Source organism: Eulemur rufifrons, chromosome 7 (assembly GCF_041146395.1).
Source record: "Eulemur rufifrons isolate Redbay chromosome 7, OSU_ERuf_1, whole genome shotgun sequence".
NCBI lineage: Eukaryota > Metazoa > Chordata > Mammalia > Primates > Lemuridae > Eulemur > Eulemur rufifrons.
This window is the reverse complement of record NC_090989.1, coordinates 257,932,962-257,949,245: the sequence shown is the minus strand read 5'-3', so window position 1 is coordinate 257,949,245 and position 16,284 is coordinate 257,932,962. Positions and strand designations below refer to the sequence as shown.

The 16,284-nt window shown below is 37.3% G+C and overlaps 1 protein-coding gene and 1 long non-coding RNA gene across 3 annotated transcripts in view; one reads left to right on the top strand and one right to left on the bottom strand.

Moving 5' to 3' along the window:
- The window catches only part of PLPPR1 (phospholipid phosphatase related 1), a 256,436-nt gene that overhangs the window by 22,263 nt on the left and 217,889 nt on the right, over nucleotides 1–16,284 (bottom strand). For both annotated transcript variants that reach the window (XM_069476645.1, XM_069476644.1), the window contains exon 4: nucleotides 7,620–7,752. In XM_069476645.1, coding sequence (XP_069332746.1) covers nucleotides 7,620–7,752 — 133 coding nt within the window. The remainder of the gene's footprint in view (nucleotides 1–7,619; nucleotides 7,753–16,284) is intronic.
- The window catches only part of LOC138388440 (uncharacterized), an 81,475-nt gene that overhangs the window by 27,382 nt on the left and 37,809 nt on the right, over nucleotides 1–16,284 (top strand). The gene's annotated exons all lie outside the window — the stretch shown is intronic.

Here is a 16,284-nt window from a genome sequence, read left to right as displayed (position 1 = left end):
GCTGCTGTCATAACCAAGGGAAGCAGATATTATTATAACTAAGGGAAGTAGTTATAAATTGATTATAAAATTATTTTTTAAATGAAGGAAAGAGATAGGAAACCCATAATTCTAACAACCTAAATATTCAACTCTGTGTTATTTATCCTTTGTGTTAATAAAGCACCTTTTACAACATAAGCCAGTGGTTTTTAAAAACTCTGCATTTGTCATTATTCTAATTACTCATAAGTGAAGATGAAGGATAATGAGTAATCAATCAGAAAACCCCTCAAATATTTTTACAAATGAAAGAAAGAACAAATACATTTTTATTTCCTCAAGGCATACAACTTGCATGACAGTTTTTTTTTTGCGTGTGTGTGTGCTTTTTTTTTTATTTTTTTATTTTTTTTTAAAGAGACAGGGTCTCACTCTTGCTCAGGCTGGTCTTAAACTCCTGAGTTCAAGCGATTCTTCAGCCTCGGCCTCCCAGAGTGCCAGGATTACAGGCATGAGCCACCTCGCCAGGCCTTAAAACCACATGACTTCTTGACAACAGGGTTTTATCTCGAGTGTCATCTTTAATCCTCCTTTCACAGGACAGTTCCTTGGTGCTTTTATCTCACAAATGTCCAACTCTCTCACCACCTAGACTCTAGATATCTTCTTCTCAGTCTCTCTAGGCAGTGTGGATTCAAATACTGATTGATAGAGATGAAAAATCCCAAAAGTTTGCCAGAGGCAATGGTAACTTTAAAATAAAATGGACACGCTTGAAGCTCTGACTCGGGGGGGATAGAGAGGTATGGGCAATATATATAGCCTGAACTTTTGTACCCCTATAATAAGCTAAAGAAAAAAAAAAGAAAAAGAAATGCTGGTCTAGCATAATTAGACGAGAAAAAATAAATAAATAAAATGGAGGCTGTGGATGCAGCTAAACCTACAAACCATGTCCCGGGTACGGGGCACATGTGGAGACAGAAGTGTATCTACCAAGGAACCTAGAAACGGGAATGTCAAAGCCTGGATTGTCAGAGGGCTCCCAGAATCCCTCCAAGTCTGTCTTTGTGATTGCACGTTCATACGTTGCTGAAGCTGAAGCTGATCTGAATCTATTCCCACTTCTACCGCAAGGCCAGCATCAAGCCCGCGTGGGCAGCTACCAGCCCTGGTGCTTAACAGATACTGATCTGGCGCTGCTGTCCTCTGCTTGGTGCTTTTCCTAATCACTTTTATGTTCTAATGTAATACATTGTTTCCAAAACGCTTTCATTTTATTTTTTTATTTTTATTTTTTTTTAATAATAGAAAGCGTTGAAACCACTCTTTTCTGTTGGGAGTTATTGCTAGATGTCCAGAGAGCATTTTTGTGCCTTATTGGGCCTAATTGTTACACAACATCTTGTATAGCAAAGATATTCGTAACTTTACAATGCCTTTGAAATATACTTGTTTTCTTAGTAATTATCAACTGAGGGTGATCCTGCCCCCAAAGGACATTCTGCAATGTTTGGAGACGTTTTTGATTGTCACTGGTGTAGGCTAGCATAGGAGGGGTGCTACTGGCATCTGGTAGGTAGAGGCCAGGGATGCTAGGGAACTTCCTACAACGCACACAGGCCTTGCTGTTGGTGCTTTTCTTTTATGGTTTGGACTCATGGCTCAGAAAATGAGTTGGGTGCCTGGGCACTGTGACTTATTTTTAGACTACCTGGACAGGTTGAACTTCCTCGGCCATCACACATTCCCTGGACACCTGGTTCCCTGGCATCGTCCCTGTCTTGATGGCTCTGCCCTACTATGAGGTCACTGCCAACTCAATTCTCATTGTATAACAGCCTCCCCTCTCCATTTGAAATTGCATATCTGCCCCTATGAAGTCCCTCTTTCCTTTCCCTAGTTATTTTTCTCCAGAACACTTATCTTCTAACATTATAATTTACTTATTTTGTTTAATGTCTGGCTTCCCCTATTAGAATATAAACTCAATGAGAGCACATTTATATTTGGTTTACTAATGTCCTCAACATTTTCATCAGTGCCGAGCATGTAGTAAGTGTTCAATAAGTCATTTGTTGAAAGTTGAACGAACGTGACCAGCCTATATGCTAATTATAAGCACTGAAATGTGAGCACAAATGAACTGAATCAAATAGCGTCTCTTTTCAGATAAAGTACATTTAAATGACTTTCAAAATTGAGAAGGATTTTCTAGTTCTCAAAGGCTGACATTAAGCTTGTCTCAGGGTATCAATTCTTACAACCATAAAACACCATGACCTTTGAAAATTCATTTAAAATACTCATGCTTCATTTAGATCACACTTAATTTATGGCAATTAATTAGTGTCATGTGAATTAACTGTTTACCATGGCACTTTCTATTCAGTCCAGTGCTACCTAATCCTTGGACCTGACCTAAGTGGCAGAAGACTTGGTTGGTGTTTAATTAAATTTTTATTAGAAGTAATAATGGAACAACTATGTGAACCCCCAAAAGAAAAGACTACAATGAATAGCTTCTGGATGAAGGCTATTTTAGGTGCTAATAGTTTAATCTTGGTATATTTGGATCAGTTTTTTTTTTTTTTCCCATTAACTCAGAAGAAAGTAGCCATTCAGGAGAGGAAAGTTAATTTGGTTTTCCTTCTATACAGCAGACAAACCAAAAACCCTCATCAAATTCTAATGCTTTCTATTCATTACTTTTAATATTAGATAAAAAAAGTTACTATCTAATAATATTTATAAGAATATTTTTGCTCAAGAATATTTAAAAATTGAATTTATCTGAATTTATTCATACATTTTGGGGAGAATGTGACTTCCTGATTAAGTCTTTGCTGCTAAAAAAAAGAAATGCAGGGGTTTATCTCTCCTGAGAACGTAAATCTGTGTACTGTTGCTATGTACTACGCTACCAAACAAAATGGTACAAGAAGGGAAAGGAATGGAGAGGAAAAAAAATGAAATGGAGAAGTCTAAATATGTGTTTCTAATTTCACTACATCTGCTTTTAGAAAACGTTGGTCAAATTTGTTAGGTCAGCCAGTTCCTTTCCTGCCTTCCCACATCATGTAAACACACCTTGAGAAACTATACAACAGTTTAGAAATGGGTGGAGGAGTTTAACTACAAGGATTTATACTTAAAACTTGGGAGGCCACACATCCTTCTGATAACCAGTACCTTCAGAAAAAATGTAGTGTTATTATCTGTGAAACAGGAATTCAATTCCCTCTGTCAAGGTCAACACAGTCAGCATTTGCTAAAGGAGGAGATGACTTCATTTGAACATTTTCTATTTGACTTCACTATTCTTGCTATTTTCTTATTTGGGACCTGGAGGGCGGCTTCAAGTCTATGCCACACAGACTAGAGAAGACAAAGAATTAGAGAACCATGGTGTCATTTCAGCTCTCCTATGTACATTGAAGACCATGTTAAAGAACTTGGCCATGCTTTTGGATAGCCTCTGTTTTTTGTTAAATTACTTTTGTTTCTAATTTTTAAAATTATACAATTCATAATACAAAAATTAAAACTACATAATAATAGAAAGTAAAAAAATTATTTGCTCACTATCCTACAACTCAGAAGTGACAACAGTTAACTTTTAGTGTATTTCCTTTGGGTCTCTTTTTTATGGGTCACATACACATACAAACACATATAATGTATCCTTTTTATTTAGAAATAATTATAGATTCATAGTGTTCTGACTTACCACATAACAAATCATGAGTATTCTCCATTAAAAATTCTTAAAAACGTAATTTCAGGCCAAAAGGACACTTACTTTTCAAGAAAATATACCATCAAACTGCAATGCAGAAAGGTTGTATCAACTTACTCTCACCAAAATGTGCTAGAATCCCAAGTTTTTCTCATCCTTGAAAGCATAAAGCTCATTTTCTTAAATTTTGATAATTCATTGGCCTTTTTTGCAATGTGAATCTGATGGCATTTGCTGAGAAACACTATTTGTAATGGATTCTAGAATAATTACATAAGCTGCAAAAGAAAAGTCATGCAATTTCAGCTTAATTAGAATGGTTAGCTGAAACAGTTGTCATTTCCCAATTTCAATTGCATAGTATGTATTTTGGTGGCTTCTGGGCTAGAAAAAAAGATTGTTAAGCTCGTTTACAATAACATTTCTAGCACATTTTGATTACTACCTTATTTTACCCTAATTTTTTCAAAGGAAACACTTCCATTTAAAGGATCTTTATTCTAAGTTGTTCATTTTCTTCTCGTGAAAAAATCAATTCATATATACTCAGAAAGAGTAAGTTACCCTCCTCAAGATAAATAGACCCTTTCCTTCACCCCTCCACCTCCAACCCTCCCATATAAAAAGTCAGAACAGACTTCTCCAGCTTTCTCTTAGAGATTGCCTTATTTACGCACTTTGATTTCCTTGAACTAAGCTGAAGAGTAGTAATAAAGTTAAACAGGAGGCAAATGAATATTTAAGAATCAGCATTTATGCAAATAGGTTCAGGCAATCTGTGATTTAACAAATTTTATCTTTGCTCTCGCTCATCTTCCTCCCTGCCCAATAAAAACCCCACATTTATTGAAAACTTGTGTGCCAGGCACTCTGCAAGATGCTGTTAATACAGAGTGAAAAAGATACAGTCCCTACTTTTAAGGAGTTACACATTAATAGAAATAATAGATTTTGAGTAATTACAACAGTCTATAAGTGCCTACAACAGATGTAGGTGCAAGGCTTAGTGTGGGGACCTAGAAGACAAGGTGCAACAGTTGTCTGGAGTGGTAAAAGGTAATGTTTAAACAGCATTATGAAGGATGAGTAGGATTTGGCCAGCTTTTTAAAGTGAGTGGGTGGCGATGGAATATTCTGGGCAGAAGGAGCAACAGATGAACAGGCTCTGAGACAAGGCATCACATGGGCCTTTGGAAGGCCTGTGAAGCAGTTTAGCCTGGTGGGAGAAGAGGTTCTCCTATGGGAGTGGCTTGAGATGAGGCTGGGGGACATGTGAGGACCTCAGATCAGGAAGGGCTCTGTAGGCTATGTTAAGAACACTGGGAATCCACTGAAAGGTTTTAAGCAGAGAAATGATTTATTCTTCATATTTTTGCTTCAGAAAGATCAATGGTCTTAACCAATGCAAAATGGTCAATAGATGGTACTTTTGTGGGGCTGGGGTGAATGAAATGAAGTTGCAAGACAAGATGTAGGGAGACCACTTAAAGGGGCAAGAAATTTTAATGCCCTACACTAGTGGCTCTCAAACTTAGCCTGCATCAGAATCACCTGGACAACTTGTTAAAACAGATGATCAGACTAGAGCCCCAAACTTTCTGATTCCATAGGTATTGGAGGAGGCCTAAGAATTAGCATTTCTAGCAAGTTCCCAGATGGCTTAGGATGTCCCCTTGGTTTTCAACTTGAGCAACTGAGCAGACCCTGGTGTTATGACAAAAGAAGGAACGTATGAAGCAAGTGCTTTTACCCAGCAATTCCCCCCTGCCTTTCAATGCTGTTTCCTCTAATTCTGCAAGTTTTACTCATTACCTGTTAGCTATCTCTCTACTCTAGCACCCCTTACTTACAAACATCTCATTGCTACTGAACTCTATCTGTCCTCACTTGAATGTCTCTGGCTTATGCTCCCAGGATCGAGCAATTAGCTTATAATGATAGCTCCAAATGGAATGATGTGTCACTGATTATGACTATGAAGATTTGATGCTCCTCCAAGGTGACAAATTTCTACTTGAACAGTGGTTTTCCTGAAACTATACCTTAGCCCAATGTAGTGTCTCAAATGGGAATTATAGGCACCAAAACAGGCAATCTAGAGGGTTCCCTCCTGGATAGAAGGGGTCTTCTGACATCCCTCAATGGACAAAGACTTGCTCTGCCAATGCACAGAGGCCTATGAAAATGGCAAATGCTGGTCAGAATTTCTATGTTTTGGACCCTGTCTCAGCTGGAGTGGGTTACAAATAGGTATGATTTATCTTTGCCAAGGAAAAATAACAGTGATTTTTAAAGATATTCCATTTAATTGTAATAACCCTCTGCTTTGAATAACCAGCTTTCATTACATGTATAGAAACTAGATCAGACACTGACCATAAGATCTTCTTCCCTGAATCAAATTACGTCCACGTATGCATGCATGTATACACACACTCCTTGGGAAAAGTTACTTTACCTATTTTCTATCAGATTCTTCATACGTACGACTAGGACCACAAAATACCTTGCAAGGTGTTGGGTGGATTATATGAAGTAAAAAAAAAAAATCTAGCTCAGTGTTTTGTATAATATTCTCTTCTCTTCTTTATCCCTTGATGATTTGTTATCTAGCCACTCTGTGAGTTGATCAAACTCTGGACATCTTTGAAAGGAACTATTGTTTGGAATGAGTGAACTAGCCAGTAGCAGCATCATGTTGCTCAGGGTATATCCAGTGAGTCAACTGCAGACTTCCATAATCTGCAAAAACTTTTATTCTGAAAATATCAACAGTAAACACCTGAGACTACTTTAATGTTAAAGGTTGCTTCTTTTTTTATTGTTTATTTATTTTTAATTTCAGCATATTTAGGGGGTACAAATGTTTAGGGGGATGGACACGCTTGAAGGGTTACTTTTAATTTAGATTTTCTCAGGCTTGCCACTCTACTACTCCCCTCATTCCCACTCCAATCAGAAGTTATTGCGTATTTGATTTTGAGATGGTCATTTGCTTATTACTTGAAGAAATTCAACCCACTCCTACAACAGGAAAAAAAAGGATTAAGGATTACCAAAAAGGTTGTTAAAAGCATGCTATACTCTGGCCTTTCCTTTCTCAATTGTCAGTGCTGTGTGTTCTAAATGGTATCATGGCTTGTTTTAATATCATCCCTGTTCACACTTTGGGAGTTTGTCATGGCTCCCAGGAAAATCTGGTCAGTAGGTATTTATAGGATCTTATTTGGACACTGTAATAGTTATCATCTATAGAGTACTTAATGCATAGGAACTCTGCAAGATCTCTGTTCCTGCCTGTACATACACATTCATTCCCATATCTATAAGCATTATCCATGGCACCTCAAGAGTTTTGATGAAAGTCCTAGAGGGGTGTAGAATATGCCTTCACTACTCCTTGTCATGAGCACTAATAAAAGTATTTGTTTTCCAACTTTGGAAAGGCCTTATTTTCAAAAAACTTGACGGATGACATTTCCCACCCTGTTAAATTTCCTGCATAACAAAATTACTGGATGGGAAGTCTTGGTCAGGAAACTTGATTATTTCTAAATTCATTTTGTTGGTGTCCCTAACTTTGCCTGCTTCAGATCAGAGTATAGAGCATCCTGCAGTCAATATGAAAATATATGTCCAAGGAGAATCTGAGGCAAATGCTATGTAGTGAAAAAAAATCAAAGTTGAAATCATTTGTAAGACAATAAGGATTACTTCAAGGGTCAACAATTTGGCTTGGTACTAGGATTAGGCTCAGTTTCCATACTTCCTGGAAGATCCCCAAAGCAACCCTTGCTTTTAAAGTTGATAGTTTCAGAGTTTATTTTATAAAGCGTGTTCACCTTTTGTAAGTTGTACCTGCATATGAGGGCTTAGCTCAGCATGCTCTTGTACTCACCTGTGAATCTTATGATCCTTCGGAGTAAGGGGTTCAGGTAACAGCATTCTCCGGTCAGAATTGTTTTCTCCTGAGCAATCAGGGATTCTCTTGTTGATTTTATGAAATACATGGATATCTCACCAATAAAAATCTGGGGAAGGAATGTTTAAGAAATGTCAGGTTGGAGAGTTGTTTCATAAGAAGGACCAATGGCTTTATTTTTTTAAATAACTTTTGAGGATCCACAATCCTTTTAAAGGATATCATGTTGGAAAGAGAAAAAGTTAGATAGTAGTTTGCATTTAACATCTCAAAAGAATTAGAGAAAGTGGTAACTGATCATTTCAGATAGATTTCAGTCTACAGTATTAAATCCTAAGGTCATATAAATACAACTTGAAATAATAAATCATAATCAAATTTATGACAGGATCAGGCTGGGACTGAATTTTTTTTTAACTCAATGTGTGAGCTACAATGATGAGGAATGATTCAGTCAATGTGCCCAAGAAGGCATTATGTACATACATCACAATAAGTTACAGTGAGACCTCACTTAACATTGTCCATACATTGTTGAAAACAGACTGTAAGCAAAATGACATACCGTACACTATAGGAACTGAAGTCTTGTTTATATCAATTAGCCTATGGTAAAACTGGTTTTGTTTGTTTCACTTAATGTTATAGATAGATTCTTAGAAACTGCATCTTAAGTGAGGATTTACCTACTCCCTTATGTGGCAAGACTACCATTATTTACAGTATGAATCCTTATTTGATCATGTTTGCCTGAGAGATATTTCTCCTACTGTGAACTGGTGGACTGTCCCTTCTTTATTATTGGCACCTCTCTCTTTTTATCTTGAGCTAATATATATATATATATATATATTACCATTTAAATCATAATGCCCCTAGGAGATGGGAAGCTCCCTAATGGCAGGGACCATATCTTATATTTCTTTATTACCTTTGTAGAACAGCATATTCCCATTTACAACAAGGAACAGGCATGAGGCAGGTTTTCATCAAATCTGACACTGCCACAACTGAAGACTGAGACCCATCAATGAAGAATAAAAAGTTAATTACTATCATCTATTGAATATTGGATGTCAGGCACTTTAGCATAGTATTTTTCATGCTCACAAGATCCCTACTGTAGGTATAATTATCCTTGCTTTATGGGGGAGGAATGAAAGTTCAGCAAGTTTAAGTAATTTGCCCTCTGCAAACAGATGGCACATGGAGGCACTGGGATTAGAATACAGGTCAACTGGGTTTCAAAGTCCATACTTCCTACTGTATCATATGCCATTTCCATTCTCCTAATCCTAATTTCAACACTGACCTGGGAAAATGTGATCTTATAGATAGTCTTCTTTGCTATACATAGACCTATGATTTTAGAGAAAACTTGTCAATATTTTAAGAATTCCCATATCTCATATTCCTCCTGTCATTTTGCAATATCTATTTAGATGGATAAAGATGATATCATAAAAGGCACATGGGTAATGGAAATTAAAGTATAAAATTTCAAAACTGGAATCATTTGTAAAGGTTGTTCCCCTCCCTTTATGGGTAAAGAAACCGAGGGTCTCAGGAACCTGTACACACACAGTCAGAGAGCCAGGGTTGGAAGCAGCTATAGAATATGACACATAGTTCTATTTCCACTACTCTATTCTACCTCACTCTTTAACATGATGTGAGTCTTTCTGCATTTAAGGCATATTGCATTTAACTTGTTTTGTTTCCGCAATGTTAAGTACACACTCAGCAAATATTTTTTACTGAGTCACTACTATATACAATATGGTGTTTAAAAGGAAGAACTCTGAAGCTAGACTTTCTTGGCTTCAAAGCTAGGGTTTGTGACTTATTAGTTTTGATGACCTTGAGCAAATTATTTAACCTTTCTATGCCTCAGTTGTCTTATCTGGATGGTCAGGATGACAGTGTCTCTGTCTAATCAAATATATATACCCGTATGCATATGCACACACGTGTGTGTATATGAATTGCTTAGAACAGTACCTGGAACATAATATACACTATATAAGAGGCAGAAGTTGTTGTTAAGTCAATAACAACTGCATTCACATTATTGTTATCATTTATTACTATTATATCATTATTACAAAGCACTTTGCCAGATCACTGGGGAAGCAGAGTCAAGAGGAATAAAAGAATCCTGTCTTCCGTTAGTACATAATCTACTGACGAACCCACACAAAGGTGTTGTGCTAAGAGGCCAAGGCTCCTGGGTAGAAGGGGATTTCTCTCTTGTAGGAAAACTAGGTTTGCATTGGTGAGTTTTCATCCCTAATGCCAAATGCACCTCATGGCTGGGAGACCACTGCTTGTTACATACTGTCAATATGCCATCTTTATTTACGGGAGGACCTTTTCCCTTTTCCATAAGCACTTGATCCAGACCTCTATTAGCTCTTACCCATAACATGGAAAACGTCAATCTTGACCTAAAGACCCTGAGTTCCTCCCATTGATCGCCACCGATATCTTAATTTTTGCTCTCACTGCCTGCCCAGAATCTGGAATGTTTTCCTCAAAAAAAAAAAAAAAAAAAAAAAAGGTTTAATGTGAATTTTCTTTAGAAGGGGAGACTGCACATTTTATGTGGCCTAGAGAATTCTTGCTGCCTTGCAGGCAATCAGGCCCCTGACAGCCCCATAGCTCAGCGCGGCCTTTGGAGCTCCCTTGGATTCACGACCCACTTCCCTGGAGACATCCTAAATCTGAACGGTGTGACTTTGAAATGGACAGTACTGGTTCGCATTGACATTAGAGACAAAATAGGGAAGGGAGAGGAAAACAAAGAACTGTCGAAAAACAGAAGTCATTAAATGTGCAGGCTGATTGTTAACAGTCATAAAGTAGCTTAAGTATTTTGACAGAAAGCTATTTTAAAAACTTTAGTAGCTACATTTAGTCTAGCACTAAATTTATTATTACTACATCTTAGCCAGAAATTTTTTTTTAACTGAACAGAGTGATCCTCAGCCTTTCAATCTGAAGATCCTGCTTTACAGCACTGTCACGCTCTAAAAAGTGACAAGGCTTCCTTGGGGTTGGAGGTTCCTTGGGGTTCAGCACCAGCCCCAGCAGAGATGGGGCAGATGTGTAGAATAACGTGGTACCCTGGGGGCTGCATCAGAGAAATCTACCAGGGAGGGCCAGTGAAGTCCAAAACAGCAGCTCAGCACTGGCACAGACGAGCCAACCAAGTCAGAACCAGGGTGGAAAGCAGATGGGAATAGAGTTCAGGGTCACAGGCAAACAACAGCCCAGCACGGATCACCTTGGCAGGCAGTGGCTACATACACTTGTGCAAAGTTAGAAATACTTTGCGCCTAACATCCCTTGGTATTAACAAGGACTTCATGCTCTGTCATGTAAAAATATCCAAACGCCTTCAAGAACTCAGCCCTCTCTCTTTTCTCGTAAGACCTATCTCTGCCAAAATAAGGTGCCAAGGGCCTTTGTTTGTCCCTAATGTATATGATGAAACTGCACAACTGTTTTTCATCTCAGTGAACAGATGGGGAGAAATTCATGCATGATTGGATAAATGAAATAGCATTTTCTTGAGGGAGCTTTCCCTGGCCCTACAGACTAGATTAGGTGTACTTAATTGAATCTCTTACCTTGTGTTTCTCTTTTCTAGCTCTTATCACGATTATATATTATTGTGTTTCTTAGTTAGGGGATGTCCTGTTTGTCTCATTTTTGGTTGTATCCTTGGAGCCTAGCCTAGTATAAGTACACAGTAGCCGCTCAATGTTGAATAAAAAGTAAGTGTATCAGATTAATGAAGGTCCTTTAGAATACAGATTTCACTGAACAGACTATAAAGAAGAAAAAATGATTGATCATTTATCTTTTCAGATCCAGTGAAAATGTGACTGCCTTAGGTGGAGACTTTGCCAGGTCCCTCAGAAAAATGCAGACCCTGTCCTGTCACTGCTGAGGCACATTATACAGATCTCTACCCAATTAACTGAATTATTGTTTATATGTCCCTCTTCATTTGTCTGTGATCTCCTTGAGGGAAGTTTTGCCTTTGCTTGTACAGTGCCTTGAACAGAGCCTGGTCAGTAGCAGGCTCAGTTGACAATTGTTGAATGAATGAAAAACTGAATCCTTAAAGGATCTACATATGGATAGAACCCTCCAACCTTAATTTCTCTGAAGATAGTATCAGAAATCACAGAAATCTTGTTGTATTGCTTAAGAATAATTAAAAATCAGGGACAAAATAATAACTAGTTCACTAAATAAAGTGAACTATCTCTTTTGTATTAAATTTACTTATTTACCCATTTAGTAGACAACAATTTGGGGGAGGAGTATGCACTCTGTGTCTGGCATTGTACTACCACTGGAAACACACAAGTGAACAGATACACAGTGGGGGAATACAAATGAATACATGCCATACAGTGTGTGGTATTGTGATATAAGAAATATATACATACTGGTTTCTGCCCCCAGTGCTTGAGACTAAGCTCCTAAGACCTTTGTGATTTCCCAAGAGAGTGAAGCATCTTTTGTTCTAATGAGGTGACTTGGTGGGCTCCTGGATAGCTTAAGGATGGGGGCTGGTTGCCAGAGGAACCAATATATGATTAGTGGGTTGGAACTTTCAGACCCCTCCCACCTCTGGGGAAGGAAGAGGAGCTAAAGGTTGAGTTAATCACCAATGGCTGGTGATTTAATCACTTGTGCCTACATAATGAAGCCTCAATGAAAAGCCCAAAAGGACTGGGTTCAGGGAGCTTCAGGATATCTGAACATGTGGAGGTACCTGGAGGGTGGTACATCCAGAGAGGGGATGGACACAGCGTACCCCTTCCTGCATGCCTTGCTCTATCCATCTCTTCCATCTGGCTGTTCATCTGTATCCTTTGAAGTATGTTATGATAAACATTTATAGTAAACATTAGTAAAGTGTTTCCCTGAGTTCTGTGAGCCATTTTAGCAAATTAAGGGAACCTGAGGAGGGGGTCGTAGGCTATAAACCCTGATTTATAGCCATTTGGTCAGAAGTATAGGTGACAACCTACCTCTTGCAAGTGGATTTGGAAGTGGGGGCAATCTCGTGAGACTGAGCCCTCAATCTGTGGGATCTGATGCTATCTCCATGTAGCACCCAGCTGGTGTCCACTGGAGAACTGCTTGGGGTGTGTGTATGGGGGGGCACACCTAGTGTCAGAGTGTTGTGTTGAGTGATGTGTAAAAAGAATAGAAAACGTTTTTTTCTTTGGAAATGTCACACAATTACACATGATTAAAAAATAAACCAGAGAAATGGAAGAGGGAATGACAGACACAGAAGACTATCTAATAAAAGAAATAAGCATTGTCTGCCTCTTCTATTTCAGAAGGCCAAAACCTTCTTACTCTATAGTAAAGGAGATGTACAAATTCTAGAAATTCTCCATTCAGTGAGGCTTTCCACTAATTACATAAAGGGGCAAAAAAGCAGGATGTGGAGTGAGAAAATTTACACACAACCTATCCTCATTAAAACACACGAGTGTGTACACATACAGATTTAAATGAAATCATTCCAAGGTATACCAGGCTAAACAGAACTTATGAAAAAGGGTATGGGACTCAAATCCATACATACAATGTCCTAAGACTCTCTATGTCAAAAGTGGTAAATGGTACAAGGATTGTTACTGTCAGCCAACAACACTCAAATCACAAATGAGATGCAGAGCATAAAAGAAAAAATCAGAGCAAGGGCATATACTAATGTGTATATCTAGTTGCTGACGTAATGCTGGAATATATTAAGCGATAATGAATATTTGCTTAAGAAATAAAGGGAGGGAGGAAGGGGGCCATTTTATAATTACAATGTAGTGAGATATTCTTGGCTTTCAGTTAAAGCTATGACAGACATAAAGGTTGCTGATGAAACAATCCAGTTCTCATGTGCCAATGAGTGGGCTTCAGGGACATTTATCTTCCTGTATTTTACTGACCGCACATAGGGATCCATTCACTGGGTCATATAGTTTCATACAGGGCCTGATTCTGCTTGGAGAGAGGGAGATGATGAAGGTAAGGGGTCTTTCCTCTTTCTGCCAAGCTTTCAGCTCACATCAGATGCCATGTTGTGCATGATGGCAGATTTGTGGCTGTGGTTTTGGCAGTGGCTGGGCTCTTCCATCTGCACCTTTGCTACATCACTCTGCCTCAATCTATTACTGTGCTCAGAGAGCAGCTGGGGCATGCAGTACTCTCCATGTGTTTGGATCTGGTTGCTGTGCCTATTTTGGCCTTTCTGATCGTTGGCGAACATACGTCGTAATACTCATGGCAAATGAGAGTATCCTCCAGTGAGAGATGGTCAAGGCCAAACTGGATCTGGCAATGAATGAACTGCAAATGCATTCCATTGGTGCATCTCTCATCCCCCAACTATGCTAGCTATAGTCCCAACTGACATATAACCTTTGCATAACAGTGAATATGCTTTAAGTAATGATAACTTGTTCTATCGTGAAAAAAGTTATCTTTTAACCAAGGAAACCCAAACAGAAAATATAACCCTCAAACACAATGCATCAGTTTGATGTGTTATCTTTTAGGCTGCATTTCTTCATTTTTTAAGAATTGGAGATAAAATATACATATCGAGTTGAAAGATAAAATTGTATATATTGAATATAATATGATGTCTTAAAGCCATCCTGCAAATTTACTGAACTTGTTTATTATTTGTAACAGTTTTTGGTGGTGTCTTTAGGGTTTTCTATATATAAGATCATGTCACGTGCAAACAGGGACAATTTAACTTTTTCCTGTTCAGTTTGGATACCTTTTCTTTCTTTCTCTTGCCTAACTATTCTGGCTAGGACTTCCAGTACTATGTTGAATAGAAGTGGTGACAGTGGGCGTTGTTTTCTTATTCCAGATCTTCGAGAAAAACCTTTTCCTTATTGAGTATGATGTTAGCTATGGGTTTATCACATACGGACTTTATTGTGTTGAGGTATATTCCTTTATACCTAATTTTATGAGGTTTGTTTTTTAAATCTTGAAATAATGAATTTTGTCAAGTTCTTTTTATGCATTTATTGAAATGATTATATGTTTTATGTTCCTCATTCTGTTAATATGATGTATTACATTTGCTGATTTGCATATATTGAACCATCCTTTCCTCCCTGGGATGAATCCCACTCAATTATGGTGCATGATCTTTTTAATGGGCTACTGAATTTTGTTTGTTAGTATTTTGTTGAAGATTTTTGCATCTGTGTTCATCAGGGAAATTGACCTGTAGTTTTCTGTTTTTGTAGTGTCCTTCTCTGGCTTTGGTATTAGACAAGGACATGTAATTTTGGCCTATAAAATGAGTTTGGAAGTAGCCCCTCCTCTTCAATTCTTTGAAAGAGTTTGAGAAGAATTGATATTGGTTTTTCTTTAAATGTTTGGTAGAATTGAGTAGTGAAGCCATCAAGTCCTAGGCTTTTATTTGATAGGTGACTTTTTATTACTGATTCAATATCCTTACTTATTATTGGTCTATTCGCATTTTCTATTTCTTCTTAATTTCAATCTTGGTAGGTTGCATGTGTCCAGGAACTTATCTTTTTCTTCTAGGTTATCCAATTTGTCAGCATATAGTTATTCATAATAGTCTCTTATGATCCTTTGTATTTCTGTGGTATCAGTTGTAATGTCTCTTTTTCTCATCTTTGATTTTATTTATGAGTCTTCATTTTTTTAGTCTAGCTAAAGGTTTATTGATTTTATCTTTTCAAAAAATCAACTCTTCATTGATCTTTTCTATTGTTTTTCTAGTCTTTATTTCTTCTCTTATCTTTATTATTTCCATCCTTCTAATAACTTTGGGCTTAGCTTGTTCTTATTTTTCTAGTTCCTTGAGGTGTGATATTAGATTATTTGAGAACTTTTTCTTTTTTTTTTTTTTTTGATGTAGGCATTTATTGATGTTACCATATTTTTTAGAACTGCTTTTTTGTGTAGCCCACAAGTTCTAGTATGCTGTATTTCTATTTTTTTCCTCAAGAAATATTTAAATTTCCCCTTTAATTTTTTCATTGACCCATTGGTTGTTCAAGAGCATGTTGTTTAATTTCTATGTGTTTGTGAAATTTCTAGAGTATCTCTTGTTATTGATTTTTAGTTTTATACAATTATGGTCAGAAAAGACACTTGATATGATCTTAAATTTAAGACTTTTATTGTACTTAACATATGATCTATCCTGAAGAATGTTCCATGTGCACTTAGAACAATGTATATTCTGCAGCTGTTGGGCGAAATATTCTGTATATATTTGTTAGTCCATTTGGTCTGGCATGTAGCTTAAGTCTGTTGTTTCCTTATTTTTTTTTAATCTGGATCTGTTCATTGTTGACAGTGGAATGTTGAAGATTCCTACTATTGTACTGCAGTCTATCTTTCCCTTCAGATCTATTAATATTTATTTTATATATTTAGATGCTATGATTTGGGTTCATATATGTTTAAAATTGTTGTATCCTCTTGCTTAATTGATCTCTTTATTATAACTGTCTTTGTCTCTTTTTACAGCTTTTGACTTAAACTTTATTTTATCTAAGTATAGCTACTCCTTCTCTTTTGGTTTTCATTTGCATATATTTTTCCA